The sequence below is a fragment of the Gymnogyps californianus genome, chromosome 2, assembly GCF_018139145.2.
Source record: "Gymnogyps californianus isolate 813 chromosome 2, ASM1813914v2, whole genome shotgun sequence".
Classification (NCBI taxonomy): Eukaryota; Metazoa; Chordata; class Aves; order Accipitriformes; family Cathartidae; genus Gymnogyps; species Gymnogyps californianus.
The window spans coordinates 25,020,688-25,041,808 of record NC_059472.1 but is presented as its reverse complement, the minus strand read 5'-3'; the positions used below and the strand labels follow the sequence as shown (position 1 = coordinate 25,041,808).

Genomic DNA, 21,121 nt, shown 5'->3' with positions numbered 1-21,121 from the left:
AGACGCTGCAGAGCATCTTACTCAGATGGAGCTTGATGTCTGATCTGAATGCATTTGGAGTTCACTGTACCATATATTTCTCCCTATAGTAAATATTGTACTGGATCTATAAGACTGTGGGGAATAGTTTTCTCATTCTGATGGAGTTGTGCCATCCACAGTACCAGATATTAAATAATGTTTCTCATTGTATCCTTTGCGTCCCCAGAATAAAATACAATGGATGCTCAAATTGCTGCTGAAAACTACCCAGGCTTTTCTTCCATTTCTGCTCCTCTGTTTTCAGCTGGTTTAAATCTTGAGAACATCTCAGCATAGCTAGAAATGAAAGCTTTTGGCAGCTGAAAAGCCATAATTCATTGAAAGAAAGGGAGTGAATATGATGGTGGGGAGCATGGCTGACCAGGCACTTGCAGCTTGGGCTGGGTTGGGTTAGCTGCTCAGCTGTCTTAGAAAAGCTGAATCTTTAGAAGAACTGTCAGGGATCATTTCTGTTTTCTCTGAGTCCTGTGAGGCTGGAAAGAGCAAGAAAACAGGGTTGTTTTTGTTTTGGGGGAGGGGGTTGTTTTGGGTTTTTGTTTGGTTTTTGAATTCTACTAAGTTTGCTTCTGATATAGGCAGAAGCGGGAAATGGCCTAAGGAATAAATTGATTGGTAAGTTCATATTTTTATTCAACACTAAAAATTCTGGGCATGGATGTGTGATGCTTCTGTTCTCATGCAGACTAGTCTTCATTCACTAACATTTGCAAATTCAGGCTGTTTCTCAGCTGTTGCCAAATGCTGTTGGCAATTTCCATTGTTAGGAAATTTCTCCAGGTAGGTCTTCAAATTTTTTTCCTAACTTGGTGTTGGGTAACATTTACTGCCTCTGATATCTTTTTAATATTGTATGCCTTTTCTATACTCATGGTCAGCCACCTGCATTTCCTTTTAAATATGTTTTGTTTTTTCCTGCCTGATATTGAGGAGTGGGCTGTTGTGTACCACGATTGTGGCTGAAGGTAAAACGGGGCAAAGTGGCTTGGTCCATTGTGGCAGCCTGATCAACAGCAGGATATTTGTCCCATGACAGGGAGTTGTTTTCGTATACGGAAACAGTTGCAGCTGCGTCTTAATTACAATACCATCTATACACCTACCGAGGTACTTCAGGCCTTCCTTTGGAGACATCTTTTAAAGGAATTAAGTCATTTGATGGTGACCAGACATCGTCTTGAATTTCTGCTTTGGACTGCAGCCAGTTCCAGGCAGACCGTGTGAACTAGCAGCAGCAGATGAGAGCACGCCTTTTGTAAACCTGTCTTGAAAACAGGGCTTTTTTTCCCCCACGTTATCCCACAGGTAAAAGCTGCCATAGCAAGAGTAGACTTTGACCAAGTATCATATTGTTTTTCTTTTCCTCTGTAGAAGAAAAACAGGGTAACACTGTTTTAGTTCAGAGCTGTTCAGAGAAGTGTTAGGTACCCCCAGTGTAAAGGTCTTTTACTCTGAAATACTCTAGTAATCAGGACGGCCTTTCTGCTTTCCATGAAGAATCATTTTTTATTGTAGATCGAACTGAAGAGCAGTTTTCTTCCATGAAGAAGCTTAGAACAGGAATCTGTTGCCAAAAACCTCCTAAAAAAGAGTCACAAATGTCTTCAACAATATTTTTTAGACCTCTGGAAAAAAATTTACCTCAGAAAGTCAGATGTGGGTCTTTGCATACAGGAGTTACCCCTTTCACAGTTTGGTACCCCTTTAGGAAAGCTACAGTGCATGTTGGGTAGAATAAAATGGGCAATCAATGCCATGCAGTAAAAAGTAAGGTGGAAACTCTTGGGACTCAGAGCAGTAGGTTTGGGCGCTTATATGAGATACAAAACATGCGTTTTGGTATAGCATTTTGGTATTTGGTTTTTTGACTTAAAACTGCATTTGCAACTGTCATACTTTTTTCAACAAGTCGTGGCAAATGGGCGTTCACAGAAATGCTGGTAAAAGTAATAGTAGTAATAGCAGCAGGTACCTTCTCAGTCATCAGAGATACATGGCTCCCATAAGGAAGTTTATGCTTTGTTGAGAAAGTGCAAGCTGCTGTGGAAGAAGACAATTTCTAGTCTTTCAAAGCCTGAATTGTCAATCTAAAAGGATGACTGATACCGTGTTCTATTATCAGCTCATTTTAGCAGAATGGGCAAATTTTTAATGGGGAAATTTAATGGGGAAGAACTTGCAGACATAAAAATGTGGTGAAAGTCACAAGAAGCCAACTTTTTAGCCTGTTGAAGCTACAGCTAAATTTTAGGAGAGATGCATTCATTTAGGAATTGGAACGTCTTGCCTGACCAGAATTTTGGAGATACGCTGTCTGATCCAGCTGGAAATGTCATAATCCTTAATCAACAGCACTGTCTTGGAAACATTTGTATTCTATAGTCCCAGTTGTTCGTTCTAGCTTGTAAAGAGTTTCGTGAGGTTTGGCTCGATATACCTCTGAGGTGGTTTTTGATACGTGCTCTTGTTGCTTCCCATTTGAGATCAAGTGACAGACTTCACGTGACAGCTTATAGATTTGTATGTTTGAGATCTTGACAGAGGGTTTTAATCCTGGGATTTGCTTCTTTCTTGTTACAGAAGCTCTGCAGAGCATATTGCAAATCCTATTTATTCGTTCATGCATTTAATGAGATGAAGTGTGATTTGAAGGGGGCTTGCTTCCTAAAGATTGGTTGGTTTCTTAGTTTTCGTTGTGCAGCCTTGGGGTTTTTTTAATGCTATAATTTTACAAATTTCTTTAACATCTTGGGCAAATGCATTGCATAAACAAAGTATAAACTCTTCAGTGTGCCATCATCAACTTCGGAAACAGGAGCGAAGATTAAGAGACTGCTACACTGGAGAACTGTTATCTTTTTAACCATTCCCTCTTATCTGTTTTCCAGAGAGCAGATTTGACCTCTGATAAAGATTTATACCTTGACAACAGCTCTGTTGAAGAAGCATCAGGCGTCTATCCAATTGATGATGATGACTATTCTTCTGGGTCAGGTTCAGGTGAGACAACATGTCACAATTTGATTTGAAAAAGTGCAAGAAGTAATGCAATTATTTGAGGAAAAGCTGTGCAGTTTTCCTTTATAAGCTGGAGATGATACTTTCAGTGAGTACCATGAGTGCTTGGCTCTCTATTTACAGAGCACGGAGCATCCCTGTGGGCTGGGTTTTAAATACTAACTTTCTGCTCTTTTCTCTTACTCCTTAGTTGCATCATTTCACTGCGTTATTTTCTCTCTGCTGTCCCTCTGGTTTCTGTGTAGATCTCTCTGGAGTTTAGAAATAAGGATTAGAGAAGGCTTAGTTCTCCCATAGCATAATGCTAATTTAGTAGTCTGTAAGAAAACATAGCAGCAGCAAACTTGTTTTCTCTTATATGCATTCAGGTTGACGTAAACATGGTGTCCACTTCTTTTTTGTTGTTGTTCTTTTAAATTTGGAAGTCTAGATACTGCCAAAAACATGACAGTTTTTTCTGAGGTAATTACATCCATACAGTGAATAAAGAAATTCATAAACATAACATACTGAGTTCTCAGACTTAAACACTCATTAGAGGCATGTAGCTAGCTCATCATTTTTCAAAAAACTGTCAGTGAAACCTCATTAATCATTTCTCTTAGAAAGCCTCTTTGCGGAGTGTCTTCTAGACTAGCTGGGAGGCTCCAGCCATTAAAAGTTAAGTGCAGGATTTTATGGTAGTTCTGGAAGAGAAATTTCCTTATTGTTGTGAGCACTTGCTGAGCTGTTGTGGAAATCCCATTTATTTTCCAAGCATGTTACTTATTTGTTTGTTATTGCACTTTTTGTAGTCTGTCTTTTGATGTTTATATATACTTGTGAATTTTTAAAGGGTGAGCCCTTCTTGTAGCACCTTGTCTTTGTTACTCTTGTGAGCCACAGTTGAGATGTTTTGGATGGATTTTTGTTTTTCCTTTCTTTTGGAGTTTCAGAGATATGTTAAAATGAAGTCTGTGGAGATCTGATTGTGCTGCCAGGCAAATTCAGGTCCATCAGTCATTGGCACCTGGGTAATACCCTATGTTTTGGGAGTCCTCCATGGGGGGAATTTGACGTTCCATTGTGATCAGAGGTTTAATCGGACCTCCTTGCTGTAGGCTTCTTTGAGGGGAAATTTCACTTCATTTGAAAAAAAAAAAACCAAACCCACTCAACCTAACTAGTCAGTGATTTCATCCAGTTCCCACGGCTGTCTAAGGAAATTTCTCACTTCTGAGAAAATTGCCCTTTCAGTCAGCATCCCATTCTGTCATGTCTTCAGGTGACTTTGTAAGCTTCAGGAAAAGTAGATAGGTTGTCAATAGATAGCAGTATGGAGAATGGTCTGGTTTTGTTTTATTTCATCCCTCTCTGGAGTTTGGCTGTTTCTAATATGGATGATTCAAAATGCAGCCCTGCTTTTGAAGTGGAAAGGACTAGACGAGAACTGGCTTCAGATTTTATTGACCCATCTCAGTGGTAAAAGTGGAGCCAGAAGGACAGAAACTACATCTAGACTTCACCAAAAGTAGAAACTACATCTAGACTTCACCTTGGCTTTCTCTCAGCCTTGAGCCATGGGTGAAAGATGGAGTGCATAACACACACTCATGCTACCTCTGGCAATCTCTTTCTTTCCTAAAAAAAAGGAGGAAAAGTCTCATTGTAGACTGCAACTAGCTGGCTGCTCCTCCAGAGAGCTCATGTGACAGTACCAAAATCTAAGTCTTGAACAAAGGAAGAACTCTTAAGTTCAAATAATCTTCCGAGCAATCTGTGAGCCTAGTTTTATTCACTTACGAAAAAAATCTCAAGAGGGAAGCAAATTAGCATCCCCTCTGCCCTGCTCATTCTACACTTACTGCTATCTCCATTTTATGAAGTAGAAAGTGTCCTGCAGATGTACCAATGATCAATTTTCCTCATACTGTGTTGACTGTGTCTCTCGTTACTTGATACTCAGTGATGTAGTGTTCCTAGCAGGAAGAGCCTTCCCACTCAAGAGTGGTTTTCTTGCTATGTAATTCCACTCCAAGCAAACAGATCCAAGATGACAACATGCTAACTCCTTTCCTTGGTATGAAAATTGTTAGCTGCCACCAGGCCTATGGAGATAAACAGGAATTGTCAGCACCACCATTAATGCCCTTGCAGGTCTGCAAGCAGCATTAACATGGACAAATGTCACTGTAAGCATGACACATTTCAAACTAGAAATTGGCTGAGGGCTTTTTGTAAGGAGAAAAAAAGGTGATGGTGTTCTGCTTTTTTTCTTTTCTTTCCTTTCATAGCCTCTTCAGTCTTCATGTACATTCAGCTACTGTTGTGCGTTTGCCCAAGTGTTCAGTCCGAATCCATTGGTCAACAGTTTCCAAAGGAGCCATGCCTGCTTCCTGATTGTCCTGTATCAACAGCAGAAAGTCCGTAGTGAATTCGTTAGTCCATTGTTTCCTTCTTGCACTCTCCATCTCTGAGGAGATGCTGCAATCTGTCATCACTCTTTTTAGTGTAGGTGTTTGTATATAGCATAATAATAAAAGAGTAAAAATAGTTTTTCTGCCTATATACAACTTGAAATGCTTTTATAACTACTGTTGCTTTTTCCTCTGGCTTAAAAGATCTTAACTGAGCCTTGGTCTTGCAGGTACCTGGAAGTAGCTGCTAAGCAGCATGACTACACTTATGTTAAGGAAAGGTACCATCTCTATTAGATTTATCTACAAGTTCTTTGGAAAACTGTCTGTCTGGTTCTTGTGTCTTCTCTTAAGTTACTCCTGGTAGACAAGTGTCTGCAATATATATATCAGAATCTCGTGCAGATTTTTCCTTCCCCTTCTTCTCTTCCCCAACCTAATATTTCTGAGTCAATAGCAGCTCAAGTTGAGAAGGTTAGCTCAGGATGAACTAGGTCTAGACTGATACTGTGACTGGGGACTGTTCTTGAAGGAAAGTTATGGTGGTGGCATTGGAGCTCCTCCAAGAAACACAAGAGCGGATCTGCTTTGGCTCTTGACCTAAAGGGAAGCCAAAGTTACACTCCAGCGCCAGAAGGCAGTTTAGAAGTCCAGTGGCAGTGTGGCGTGGTGACGGGTGGTGGCGTGGCTGGGGGGCCATGGTTCTGAGGGGGAGGTGTGGGTGCTCTGCCAGGTGCTGATCAGGAGGCAGCAAGGGGGCCATGGCCGACGCTGCACGCTCCTGGCCCCAGTGGCAGTGTGCCCAGCAGGCGCTCCAGGGGGGGTGACACACCCCCTCCTGGTGTGCTTCCCCTCCCGTGGTGCAGGCAACACAGCAAGTATTCATTTTCCGTTTTCTAAGGTCCCACTCATAAGTGCCTTTTGGATTGGCCTGGAGCAAGAGCTTCTTCTGTCCCTCTGCTACACCAGCCCCAAGCACTGACTGCCTGCTTCTCCAGGTCCTTTAATGTAAAAACCTACTGTGATTCTGTACGAAAGTGTTTTTGTTGTGCTGGACAGAATCTTATACTTCAGTATAGCTAGGACTCTTCCTTTTATTCTTTCTTCAAGTTTTGTTGGGGTTTTTTTCCCTCCTCAGGTGAGAATTATCAAAGGCACGACATCCTTGCACTGTCCCCATTTATTTCAGCTGTAGTTCCCTGATAGGGCACTATTATTATGTTTACAGCATCATCTCCGGTTGCCTAACACTATGTTGATAAAGGGTTGCAATGGGGACTTTTCATGTGAGGTAAGTGAGATAAAGTGAGATGAGCCAGCTAAAAATGTGTCATTCTGGTATGTGTCACATTGGTGATAGAGATGGAAAGTGTGAAAGAGATGGTGGGTATGTGTGTGCCCACCTTATGACAAGTTTTCTTGTGGTGATAGTCCTCCCAGAGTGCGATGTGCAACAGCAAACACGATGCCAAAAGATAGGGTAAAATGATTGGATTTGTTTGGTAGGAAGAGTTAATCACTCACTACTTTGCAAGTAGGAGTGCTAACTACCATGGGCTTTTTGTAGTGTACAATAATTTAAGCGGGCACAGTCTTGATTTCCTGACAAGTTTCCTCAAGCACCAAAAGTGTGAAGGAGCATTTGCGTTCCCACCATCCAAGGGGCAGCTAATAGGCACATCACTGAGGGCTATATTAGATATTTCCAATACTACAGTACAATATAGAGCTATTTTGACCACTATGAAGATAGCAGTTTGGCATCCTGAAGAAGTTGCAGTGGATAAAAGATGGTGTGTGATGGTCGAGAGCTCTCAACTCTTTACCGCAGAGATGGCTATGGGTTTAATTATTGCAGGGTTCATGCAGTGCCCTCACTAAGAGGGCAGTATCTACTTGTAGAGGCAGTTAATACCCAGCACCATCACCCAAGCTGGCCAGTTCCAGAAACCTTCGAAAGAGACAGTGATACTTTCAAAAAGGGAGAAGTAAGCTCTTATATACTTCAACCATTTCACAGTATTCCTCTTAACAACCTAGTTGGAAATTACGCTCATAACACCCTGTAGGTTTGTTCTTTCTTCTCCTATTTGGATTGAAGGAGGGGAGTGGTTCTCTTTTTTTTACCTTTTAGGGAACATGATACTATGTAAAATGCTATTGCTATGTTCTGGAGAGCATTAGGGAGGTTTTTTTGATCCTTCAGTCCTGTTTACGGTAATTCTGAGAATACTACTATCTGTTTAGCATTGGAAATGCCTTCCCCTTGTTTAGACCTACTCCATGCCAAAAAGTGAATTAGAAAGCAGGAACCATAGGGATGTGTCTGAGCCAGTACCTGAGTCAGGCCTAAACGATAGGTGCCCCGGTGTTTTGGGGATTGTCAGGACTCCCCTGAGGCCGTACGTAAGAGGAGTTGGGTACCTTTGGTGCAAATCTAGCAGCTAGTCCAGGAGTTAGATTAGTCACCCAGCTGTTGAGAGACCAGAGATCTGCATCCTCCGTAGCCAGGGAGGTTCAGACCTGTAACGCACACCATTTCATCTGGCAGACACAACTATGGCCTGAAGCAAAGGTGGCATTTAAGGTTTTGGAGGAGCAGTTGTGATTAAATGGGACTTATAATTTCATAAAAAGATCAAGTTCTGTACTCTCAAAGTGTGTTTCATCAGATCTCTAATCTGATCATCAATTTTAATTTCCTTGACTGTGAAAGTTTTGTGTAATTTGGAGGAACTTTGGAAGGTAAAGCAGGCTGAGCTATCCTTTGGGCCCTTATTTCTCAAAGAAAACTCTTGAGGCAAAGCCAGAAAATTTTTCCTGTTGGATGCCTTTCCTCACCTCTGTTTTGAAGCAGGATGTTGTTTTTTTGATCTTTGAGTAGCATTTCAGGAAAATACCTAATTCTTGTTGTGAGGTCTTTATTCTGGAGGTTGCACTGTAATTTTGGTAGCTCTGAAGGTTTTTCCAGTATTATTCTGTGCCGGTAGCTTTAATGTAGTACTTTTTTTAATGATTCCAAATTTTCTTTTCTACAGTACAGAAGTTGTTTTAGTTATTGTCTTGTTAACACCCTTCCTTTCAATGCCAAATGTATATAATTCTTGATCATGAGTTCAAAACTTTGCTATTGCACTCATATTTTCAGCCTGTTTTTTTCTCTACAAAAATAAGATAAAAGGTCAGTTTGGAATGAGTGAGTCATACTATTCTGTTGTAAGAGGATATATTTTTATTTGTTAGGAATTACTCTTATGCACATTTGCTGGATTTATTACCCAATAGCTACTTGGCTAACTGGTGTCTGTAATGAGCAGAACACATTGAGATTCGTAAGGAGTGGTCCAAGAAGAGGTTGATTCTTTTCCTCTTTCAGGTCTTGCAATAATTTAGTCTCTTGTCTGTGTTTTCTTCCTTCCAGTATCACTAAAGGGTATTTATTAGACTTGTCCATTATCTTATTCTAAAGGAGCCTTCATACTCCAGCAGGGCTTTGAATGTGGAGGAAATTAAATTTAAGGTCATCTTTAGGGAGTTTTCTGTCCTCTTACTCTTTATTTCAAAAGAAAAAGGCTTTTGAATTATGTGGAGTTTAAAAACATGTGAATTCCTAGTGACTGAAATATAAAGTAATAGCAATCTTCCTGTGAATAGAAACTACTTGGTTTTTTATGTTTGAGGGCTTAACAGATTTGCTCTAAAGGAGAGATTTTGTTGTTGAAGCAGTGTGTTACAGGGAAAAAATGTGCAGTTCATGTAGTTTAAGTCAAGTCAGGATCAAAGAAGTTTTTTGATTGATTGATTTATGATACATAATTAACTGGCAATCATTGAACTATAGTTTTGGGCTCAATATCAGCAATACAACAGGTAACCACGATACCAGCCACTTACAAAATGGTAATATGCAACTGCAAATTTCCAACCTCCCTTTTATAACTGGTCACAACACGTGCCACAGGCGCACAAAGACTTGTGTGCACACACACACATCCCTCTCGCAGGCATAGAGTGTGCAGGCTCCCCTGCTCTGGGTGTGCAGGACCCCCTGCCTGTACTCCTTCGCTGTGGGAGACGCAGGTGCCCCCAGCCTCATGTGAGGCTGCCACTGGGATGCAGGTCCTGGGGGTGCCCCCGTGGAGAGCTAGAGGTGGCTGCTGGGGGCACCCACGAGGTGGGGGGTGGCACTGCCAAGCCCTGGCAGAGCCCCCAGCGCCACGGGCCACATCAGACAGAGTCACACCAGCCCTGACGGCTGCTGCTTTCACTCCAGGGTCTCTCCCCCCCATTACAAGTGTTCATGCTTTTTTCAAACTTCTTTTCAGGCTGGTACCTTCTGTTTCAAAAATATCGTGGTAATTTCCTGGTTACTGCTTAATGCAGCTGATGGCCCCCCTTCCTCTTTCATGGGATCACTTGGGGCAAATATCCCCCTGACAGTTTGGGGCATTCTGTTTGCACTTGCATCTTTATCTTAGCAGGCGTTGTCAGCTAGGCCATTTTCCTAGGGTGGGCTGTGCAAGCACCCCTACCTTGGTGTCATAATAAAAAATGTAATTGGTCTGGAAGAATTTCACAGGTCAATGAAATGTCACCTTTTTTGTCTCCAGGTGCTGAAGAAGATGAGGATAATGCAGTGATAACAACATCCAGAACACTTCCAAAGTTACCGACAGCTAGTGATGCATCTAGGGCTGAGACCACCACAGTGAAAATGCAGACCAAGGTGCCTGCACAAACAAAGGTGCGTGGCTGCAGAGCAACACCATTTTTAAAATGGTTCTGCTGTACTGCATTGATGGCTTGGTGTTAACTTTGTTTGATTTATATGGATTAAAAAGCCCCCACAAACTTTACTTAATGCTACTGCAGCCTGTTAAATGAATACAGAGCTGCTCAGTTTCATTCCTACTAGAAAGTCTGCATAGGGACGTCTGGATTTCACATGAAAGCAGAGAGAGATGCAAAAAATAATATAATACACAAGACAGTTTCTCATGATACCTTTGAGTCCAATCTGTACCTTTTTTACATCTCTCAAAGAGTTATTCAAAAATTCTACATAAAACTTCCCTTCTCAAAGGAGAATGTTGTGTGGTTTGTCTGTAGTTTGAACACTTGCCAGGTTCCATTTACTATTTCAGTATTCCCTTCTGCCACCATAGGTAATATTGTCTAAGTTACCCTCAAAGGCATTCTGAATATAACATACCTGATGTGTTAATTGCAGAATTGTTATTTCATTCAGCGGCTGTTTTTCTGATAAACACAGGCAATATTTAACAGCTGTTTGCTAAATAAACTTTTGAGGGTTTTAAACTTGTGGATAGTGTTTTTCATTCCAACGTCATGACAACGAATAGATCCAGTTACAATGTCTAGCACAGCTTTCTGTTGTCCAAAAGCTTCCCGTGTGTTATGTTTGTCAGTATTGTGGAGTATGTGTGTGGAGCCACAACTTCGCGGCTGCCCATGACGGGCAGTGACTGTGCCGACTTGTGGTGCGCCCTGTCTGTAAGCAATGCTCTGTTTTCCTTTTTGTGCCGCAGTCACCTGAAGAAATCGATAAAGAAGAAAGGCCTGAGACGGATGCCAAGAAAAAGAGTGATGAGCCAGGGGATGACACTGACGTGTTCACTGAGAAGCATTCAGAAAACCTCTTCCAGAGAACAGAAGTTCTGGCAGGTGAGGCAGCGTTTGCCAAGGCCTATCTCACCAGAAATACCACAGAAAACAGAGGGGATCCATATCAAATAATGCAAACTCAACATTTGTGTTTTCTTGGTAGATTCTTAAACACATTCATAGCAGGTAGCCAGTGGTTGAGTTGATGAGGATGAGACGGGCATCTTCTGGAGTTATTTAATAGCAAAGTCTGTTCCTAATTGATTTGACGCCCACAAGTTGAATACTGGCTGCTGAATATCTGGAGCTTCTACAGCTCAGAAAGCAAGTTGCAATTCGGATTGATGCTTGCGGTGCAGAAATGTATTTCTCACCCACACTCCCAAGAGCACATCGCTGTCTGGTCCGTCTGGTGCAGATGGACACTGCCTGAGAGGAGCTCATGGCAGGGGTGGGTGGATGGGTGGATAGAGAGGAATGGATGAGTGTCGTCTTTTGGATACAGAGGGTCTATTTGCATGCATAACCCAGGGAGGCACAGGCTGGCCACCAATGTTTTCACTACATGTGAGGTTTTTTTGGCATAAGAACAGTTTTTGCAGGTATACTTTTCCCCCATGTCCTCGGAGGGGTGTTGGGAGTCATGAAAGTCACAGTTTTGGACCACATCTTCTTATAAGCATCAAAATTTGAAATAGCCTTAATATCCACATCAGTGGAAGCACGCGGGTTTGCTCTTGAAGTGTAGTTGGAGTTGATACTTTCTACACACTCGCAAGTGCATGATGAATGTAATGCCTCTGTTCCTACAGCTCCATGAAATGTTCTCTCCTATTACTCATCAAGAGGAAATTCATTTCAGTCTAGAGTCAGAGTGAAAACTGATGGAGAAAAGGGAAAGCCCATTTCTTAGCTAGTGTAACAAAATAGTTCTTTTAAGGCTGAAAATGTTAACTTGAAAAATGAGTTTGAAAGAAACTTAAATGTTATTATTATAAATTAAGACAACTTTATGCTCTGGCAGTACTGGTGGCTTTCTTAATTGAGGTTTTGGAAAATTTTTAATAACCTTTTTAGAACTGTGGGTTGTTGGATTGCTGACTTGTAAGTGGAATGTCCTTTTAAATGATCGCCTTCATAAACACAAACAGGCTTTCTGAGAATATATTTCAGGATACTAATAATCAAGACAGTTGCATAATGGGAGCCCTTTTCTGCAATTTGAAAATAACGGCAAACTCATTGTGTGAGATAAAAAAGAAACATGGTGCTAAACTTGTTTTTCCGGCATATTGTGAATCTCTGTTTCTTTGATTACAGCTGTTATTGCTGGTGGAGTTATCGGTTTTCTTTTCGCAATCTTCCTTATCCTGCTGCTGGTATATCGCATGAGAAAGAAGGATGAAGGCAGTTACGACCTTGGTGAACGTAAACCATCCTGTGCTGCCTATCAAAAGGCACCTACTAAGGAGTTTTATGCATAAAATTCCTATTTAGTGTCTCTATTTATGAGATCACTGAACTTTTTTAAATAAAGCTTTTGCATAGAATAATGAAGATTTTTTTTGTTTTTTTTTCATTAAAGAGCCATTACGGCACCTTTATGATAAAATCCCATTGTATTTAAAACTTTTCATGTATTCCTTTAAAAATGTAAAATTAAAACTTAACATTTGCAGTGTTCTGTGAATAACAGTGGCAAAGCATTATTTTATAAAACCATTGATGTTCACTGAATCATTTTTAAAACTTTATGCATAAATATAAAATAATGAAAATTATTGTTTTATCCTATGGTTCAATGAAAGTTGTTTAATTTTTGTCGGCATGTCTCAGATTGATCTTACAAGTTAGTTTTTATTTCATTAATTTATCTGTTTCCAAAAAATGCCTTTTTGTAGTTGTCATGGTGCAATTTGTCTTCAGATAATTCAGATAACAGTAACTTTTAGTGTAAATGTAATTTTTCAGCTATGTAAACTTTAACCTCCACTTTGTATAAATTTAAGTGTCAGAATATCAGTTTTACACTTTGCATTGTTTCTCAGCGTACCTGTAGCTTCAGTGAGATTTGTAACAGCAAATTAATGTGTAAAATTGGATTGTTACTACAAACTGTATAGTCGTGTTCTTACTAAACAAATCTCCTGTAAGGAAGATTTGGAGTAAGCTACTGACAAACCTAAGCAAACCCAAAGACTCTAACAGTATTTTGAGAAGTTGCTGCAGATTTCTATGGCCACTGTATTTGTTAATTATTTGCAATTTGAAGGTACAAGTAGGGGTTTAAATTTTTGTTCTTTAAAAATGCATTTAAGTTGTAAACGTCTTTTAAAGCCTTTGAAGTGCCTATGATTATATGTAACTTGTCGCAGACTGGTGTTAATGAGTATATAACAGTAAAAGAAAATGTTGGTATTTTATAAGCACAGACAATTCTAATGGTAACTTTTGTAGTCTTACATGGATAGACATAATTGTAATTTGGGAACATAAACACTACTGAATAAATCATGTGGCCTAATACTGAGAATTCCATTGTGATATACTTTTGTACGCTTTTCATTTTATGTCTACTTGCTTGTGTTTTAATGTCACAGAGTACATCTAGTAGATCTTAAAAATCCAGACCAAAAAAAAAAAGGCTGTTGATCAGGCTGATCCTCGGACCAGATGTATTGCTGAAGTGGCAGAGAAAAGTGGGAATGTTTAAGTTTTGCATCTGGTATATGAGTTATGAGTCATTCAACCTTTGCATTATATTTAATGGCAGTATTGACACAGACCTGTTCTTCCTGCAAATGTTGTTTTCCGTACTGTAAAATTCAAAGGAGTACCTGGGTTCATTTATTGTGTATATTGGTTTTTGATTTGTTGTTTGGGTTTGTTTTTTTCCTGGCCTTTTGGAGAATTTTTGTTTATTCTGCTCGGACTCCAGCAGAAGAGTTGAGACAAGTGGAATATCTTCATAAGAGAAGAAAGAAATATTCCGAGTAGAAGAGAAAAGGCTCTGTTGCTTAGACCTCAGATAGGTGTTGGATAGAGGGACGTGTGGAGAAGACGATAGTCTGCCTCCTTATATTATGCTTTGTAACAGACAAACGGCTTCATCTTCTGCTCTGTTAACCTGCTCATTTTTTATTTTTGAGATTTCCAAAATATAGGTGTTCAGGACGTCAAGCTGAACTGCTTCTCAGAAATGGCAATGTATTGTAAATAAGATCTGGTAGCTCTTCAGATAAGAGTTGCGTAACTTGTATTTGTTGCTGTCCCAAGTTCAGTGGTCATTTAGGAACAAACGAACGCTATCCTGTGCTAAAATATTTAATATATTGCTTTTTAAATTACTTATACTTACTGGCAAGTTTTTCAAAGCCATACAAGTTCAACAAGTAAAAACAGGGTAAGAATTTAACAGGTATATCTTATTGTGCAATATTTAGTGAAATTCAATTAGTAAAATAACTGCTTGAAATAACTGTGCCAAGAAAAGAAATTTTCTGGCAAATGCTGTGCCACTGCTGTAAAATAAAGCATTTGTTCAAGTGCCAAAATAAAGTCTACCATGCCTAAACTAATACTTTATTTGTATAGTCTGACATCCAGTTTTTTGAAGCTTACTTTGCTTAAGGTAGTAGATCTGAATTTTCTTTAAGGGTGCAATGAATATCGCTGTAAGTATAGCTATAAACACCATATAAATTGTCTTCTCCTTCTTCATAAGCAAATTGATATTATGAAGCTGTTTTCTTTTTATTTATGTATGTTAGACTCTGCCTCTATACCTAATGTACAGGACACTTTATCCAAGGTAGACATCTGTTGTAATTATGCAGGCTACCAAATATTATGCTTGTCAGGTTCCTCCTGCATCTGCTTACAAGCAGAAACAATGGTAAAGTTTCAGCTCTATTTCACTCACCTTTTTTTCCCCTTACACATCCATTATCCACTGTGTTATATGCAGAAGAGGTTTAATGCTTCAGCTGTGTACACGGACTTAAAGTATCGCAGTCCTCCCACCCTCCCTAACAAAAACATGAAACTTCCTTAACATGCAGTAGGCGATAGTGGCATTTATCATCTCGCTATCTCTTTGCCTTTCTGTTTTCAGTGCCAAACCATACTATTAGGGAAAAATTCTAACAGAGCTATCATCTCGATTATAAACATCGGTTCAGTTTTCATCAGTCTGAAAACCAGGCTGATGCAGACACCGGGCTTCCTGCAACGCTGTTCAGAAGAAATGGGCAGCTGAATGCGCGCTTCTTACACTGAGGCTTCCTAGCACGAGTTGGGCTTCGGTTTTGCTTCCCTTTTGTTCTCCCCTTCCTGGATGTGTTTCTAGCAATACTCTGGCTACTCATGGATGTTGCTGGGCAGCTCGGAGCCCCGGTGCCAGGCTGCGGATGCTGCGCCGCCTGCCCACAGCTAGCAGCGGCATCTGTACCTCTGGGATGGCTTTTCCTAGAGACCCTTGGCTCTTCTCTGCTGGAGCCGCTGTAGCAGCTCTGAAATTCCTCAGCAACCTGATACGGCGTCTCCTTGTGATTGATAGGCTCTAGTGTTTATCAAAATGCCATTTTGCTTTGATTTACCCTGGGTTATAAACAGTTACTTCCTCTTAGATTCTTTGCAAATGAAGCCCAATGCAAGCAACGTAAAGCTTGTGTTAAAATAAGTCTCTCGCCTTTGCTTTATTCATGGAAAAATAACTTCAGAAGTTGAGTTCCTGGTTCCTCTGCTTGCCAGCTTTACAAGTGAGTTGCAGCTCATGTTTACAGGCTGCATAGCTAACTTTTTCTTCGCTTTGAGCATTGCACTTCATTGAAATAGGATAAATTAAAACCAAAATTGCCCTCTTTTATCTCCTAACGAAAGAGTAGCATATTTGTAACTTTGGGTAGTTGTTGCTCTTTTTTTCCCTTGGAGCTTTGTATTGAAATGATGGTGGAGTGCAGTCTTAAATGACAGATGCTATTTTTAAGCAGCATACAGAATACAGGAAACTTTTGTAAGAAAGAAGTATCCAGATAAACATTAAACAAAAACTGTTGGTGTGAGGGAGATGATAGTATGCTGAGTATTATATTATTTGCTCAAGTAAGCGAAGAAGGAGAAGGGAAAAGGAATCTGAGGGGAAAAAGATCTCTAAGGAAACTAGTATTCTTACAGATGGAAATAATATAGCAATTTTTTTTTAAACTTGCAATCAGTTACATTTGTTACTTAGCACTTGCTTAATCAGACTGGCTTAATTTCCTTTAAGGAAATTGCAATATTGTTGTCCATTTTTAATGAGCTTTAATACTAATTTTTTTACATTTAAGCTCCTGCCTGTGTATCATAGAGCTCTGAACCTTGGCGTGAAAACTCGGTGCTGTGAACTTTTAGAGCATTGCCTTTCCAAAACTTTCTCCAGGTTGAGGAAGCATGACTTTGCTGTACAGTTTGTCTGAGAAAAGATATAGCAAGCATCCCCCTCCGTGGCACGTCTTCTAGTCCTGGGATGGTTCGTGGCTGGAGCAGAAGAGCGGTTTTGCTAAGGAACTGGAGCAGGAGAGGAGGACGCTGACATGTGTATTTCATTTCCTCCTGACTCTCGGGCTGACCAGGCGCTGGGTTCAGCTGTGTGGGTGGGAGCGGGGGAGCTGTAACCCAACCCTGCCAGTGGAAAAGATCTTTGCCAAGATTTCTTCCCCTGTAAAGTAAGTTGTATATTTTTTGCTTTGAAAACAAACAAATGATAAAACTTAAGCTCAGTAGAGCTAGAAATGGAAACGTGGGCTCCTGCCCTGACCCCTGTGAACCAATTTCGCATGTGCATTGGATGTGCAGAGTAGCTGCTCACGTGGGTGGGAATCTGAAAAACCCTCTGAGTGCAGTATCCGAGCTTAGTTTCGGGGGGGGGGGAGGGGGGAAACACATGACAGCGCCCGTGTAGAACTACAGACATTAATTTGGGGTGAGTGGAAAGAAGGCAGGAAGAGAAACTGTCCTGACAGCCCACGTTTTCCACTGGAAGTTACAAGGCATTTTGTATTCTTCAGTTGTTGCCATCACACTGAATTTGCTCTTTACAAAGAGAATCTGTAGGCAGGAGAGTGGGCAGGTGTTGGTGTCATACCCTGAGAGCCAGTCTTAGTTGCACACAGCTTCCCAGCACATTGGAGATCTGTGCTACCTGTTGCAGATGTTGCTAGTCACAGCTTCTGCTGGCTGCTCGTCCCCTGGATTTGCAGAGGAACTGCTACAGCAAAGTGGGTGGAGGACCTGCAGGGTTGACCCCGCACACCTTCTGCTGCCCACAGGAGGTGCTGGGAGGGTGGCAGGAGGCAACGATTAGGGTGCTGCATTGCACTTGGAAGGGTCTGGGTTACCTTTTGTCCATGGCAGGTGAGAAGAAACGGATGAGACACGCAACCAGGGCTTTGCAGTTGAGATGTGCTCTTGTGTATTGAAGCAACTTTCAGTTTCTTTTCCATGCTTGGGAGATGTCAAGCTTTCCCTACCCCTAATGCCTTTGATATCACATGTGTTTATGGGGTAGCCTGCAGAGCTCTTCAGTTTTTTAATTCACGTTACAGCTTAAGAACTGTGCTGTACTTGGGCTGGGGCTGAGGGCCGCTGTCTCTCATGGCTGAAGGTCAGGTCCAAAGAATTCCTCCAGCCTGGCAGTTCAGCCCCAGCCCGGAGTGAGAGGAAGTAGGAATGCTTGTGAAAAACTTCCAGAAAAATATTGCAAAACCTGTAATAGTTTGTTGAAAATAAACAGAGCCCAAGGTCTCTGTAGGGGGTGACTTTAATTCATTTAGATTTCTTCTGGGGCATTATGCAATTTTTTTTCCCATGGATCTTTCGTTGATTTGTTGAATGCAGAGGAAGCTTCTGATTTTTTTCTATTTTTAAGCCAAGCGCTGACGTATAGTGAACAATAATTCCACCAGACAAGCTACTTGAAGCTTATCTAGTGGTGGGAAAATAAGCTCAGTGGAGGAAAAAGTTCTGTGTCCTAGTAACCCACCCACCTTGTATGGCCATATGTAGTCCTAGATTCTAAACAAAGTTTGGTGCCCATTTTCCTGAGCTCCTGCGGTGGAACAGGACCTTTCTCTAAACACTGCAGCTCCCCAGAGGATACCAAAGAGAAATGGGAACAGACTTACTTTTTGATGTTTTTGTGTCATAACCCATAATACTAGCGCTCATCTCCTTCCTACTCCTCTTTCTAAATATAGTGGCAGGGGAGAAGTCAACAACCATCACACTAAACAGTACTGAAAGAATGTAAAACAGTCCAAAGTTCAGTTTTCATCATTCATCCCTGTAATTTTCGTTACCGCAGAGCTAACAGAAGAGTCTCTTGTGAAAGGAAGAGAAGCGGAGCATGTGCTTCCTTCTGGACCAGCCCACAGTGCCAGCTGAGTTAATGCTGACTTGGAGAAAAACCTCTTCTTGGGAAGGAACAGCTTCCAGGGCCAAGTCTCAGATGGCTGAGGGCACAGCTTAACTCCTGCTCAGACCAAAAACCTTGATTGAAGGACCCTGCCTTGACCTGGTGCCTCACTGCCAGGCTAGCGGCTGCGCCACCTTCATGCTGGGTGAGGCAAGGCTTCAGGAACAGTTCCAGTAATTCTTCAGTAGCTGAGCGCCATACCGTAGGAAAACCTTCCCTGAGAATCACAGTCAGCTTGAATTATTCACTACAATCAAAGCAGCAGCAAGAAACGTTTCTTTAAATCATCAGTTTTCACCTTGTTTTGCATGTGCTCAGATATTTTCCTAAAGAAAATTGGTTTTCATTGGCTGGTAAACAAGATGACTTGTTAACCTGTAATTTAATTTAATCTTTACAGTAAATTTTGTACTACTTTTTGCTCCACAGGAGCTCACAATATTTACATATTTATACCATTACAAAATTTAACTTCGATTTTTATATTCCAGTTTTTCCATTCTGTTATGTTAAAAATGCTAAATAAATATTTATTTAGCAGCTGATTCAGTTTATAGCTTTTATTTGTTTCAACTTGCTTTTCAATGGAAATTGAGATTTCATTAAGAATGCATAAAATTAGCACTTCTTATAAAGTAAAATATGCTAAGCACATCAGAACAAAGATTAGCAAAAGCATTTTGACTTTAAAGCATATGTAATTATTGCAAGTAACTTATTTATTAGGCAAAGGCATTTTTGCTAGTTATTGAACTGAATTGAGTAATTCCAATCACAATGTCTGTTAAGACTTTAAAACCAGTAGGTCTCAATCTTTCTTCTTTTTTTCCATAGGTTGGAAGAGCACAAGCTTTCCTGCTTTTTCAGCTTCTAAGTGGTTTTATAAAAAAAAGCTTGAAAATAAAAAAAAGTGAATTTTATACCTGCAGAAGAGCTGTCAAAGAGTCTAAAGTTTTCTTTTATCATCTCAAAAACTGGTTACAGGTGCTCAGCCATGTGACTTCTCCCAATTCATGGTTTGATTTTTGTAACAGCGCTGGCAGTAGAAATCATCAATTTTTCTCTGCCAGTCTGTGCTTTTTATAACACACATTCAACCACTAAAAGCTAAGTGGAATTTTACTTCAGCCTTTCCTGATGGGACTTTTAATGCAGATTCTGAAACTTCATAGACTTGTTCAGCTCTGGCTCTTCTAGATTCTAAGAAATGCTGTACTTATCCTTAAATAAGCAATATATTCTTTTACACAAGCTCTTGGTATATCAGCTTTTCACTTTTCAGTATGTGTATCAAATCTTTCAAACTGTGATCAGACAGACTTTGCAAATTTGAGTAAGAATCATGCCATCTTCTAAATATATACCGCAGAGGATCAGAAAAGAACTCCAAAACTTTAGTTAGTTTTGGTAGTAACACATTGACTCTCTTGCAGAATCACATTTTTTTGAGGTTTAAATGATAAATGCTGTATTATCTCTGCTTGACTTGAGCAGCCTGTTCAGAGTCTTGTAGTTAAACCTAGAATGAGATATTGGTGAAGCTGGGTCTCAAAGCATGCATCCACACACTGAGTGGGGAGTTGTGTCTGTTTGCATTCAAAACCCATCACAAAATAAAACACCTCTCACTTTTGGGCCTGATCAGATGGTAACAAGCTATTTTGGCACTCGGTTTCTGTCCATCTGTCTAGTATCTGACACTCCAAGAACGTTCCCCTTCCCAGTACAATGGCTGGCTGAAGCATCATTACCCAGAAAATCACACTCCTGCTCAGCCTCCCATCTGCCTCTGTTAGATGGATATTTTATTGGCTCATCCTGTATGAAGACAGTCTGTAACGTGTTCAACACAGTTCAACCCAGCCCAAGCTGTGCCCAGGGAGTAACTGTGTTTTCATGCAGAGCGGTGGGGTTGCACTAGGTGTCCTTTGAACTTGGAACTCACCATTATGGTAGATGCACTATGAAAAAAGGGCTGCTTTGATACACGGCAGGGTAGAGGATTCCCTTTACTCTTAAGTCCCTATATCCAGAAATAAAAAATGTATTTTAGCTGCATTTTTAAAAGTATCTGCAGATTTAAACTTGTTTGGGACAAATATGTGTTGAATAACACAAATATGTGTTACCTAGATTTTGAGTAAGTTGAACCTGGATTTTATCCTCACAAAAATACTGAGATGAATAAACGTACCTAGCTACGTTGCTGAAAGAGTTGCTGAGAGAAACTATTTATAATTTGATTCCTTCATCATAAGGAAAGTTATTTAGAGCAGTATTCAATGTAATTTTAATGCAAATATATGATAATTGATGTTAAGCATCCAAATGCCTTTGCTTTGTAAACACAGGAGGGGAGGAAGACTCATGTATATTGCTGGACCAATTGATACCTGAAGACTGGAGATCCATAGGAATGCACAGAGAGGGCTCCTTGCACCTCTGGTTATACATCAGGTGCCCACGCTCTGCTCTCTACTCATGGCAGCACAAGTCACACAGTTTATAAGGAGATTCAAGTGGGAACACTTTCCACCAATGCTTAACAAAAACCTTTCTGTGGCATGGCAAAGCCATTGCCCCTATA

The 21,121-nt window shown here is 40.5% G+C and overlaps 1 protein-coding gene across 1 annotated transcript in view; it reads left to right on the top strand.

The window, feature by feature from the left end:
* The window catches only part of SDC2 (syndecan 2), a 60,581-nt gene extending 46,970 nt beyond the window's left edge, over positions 1–13,611 (top strand). The window contains exons 2-5 of the mRNA XM_050892442.1: positions 2,928–3,039; positions 10,064–10,197; positions 11,003–11,138; positions 12,399–13,611. Coding sequence (XP_050748399.1) covers positions 2,928–3,039; positions 10,064–10,197; positions 11,003–11,138; positions 12,399–12,562 — 546 coding nt within the window. The 3' untranslated portion in view covers positions 12,563–13,611. The remainder of the gene's footprint in view (positions 1–2,927; positions 3,040–10,063; positions 10,198–11,002; positions 11,139–12,398) is intronic.
* Positions 13,612–21,121: the final 7,510 nt, after the last annotated feature.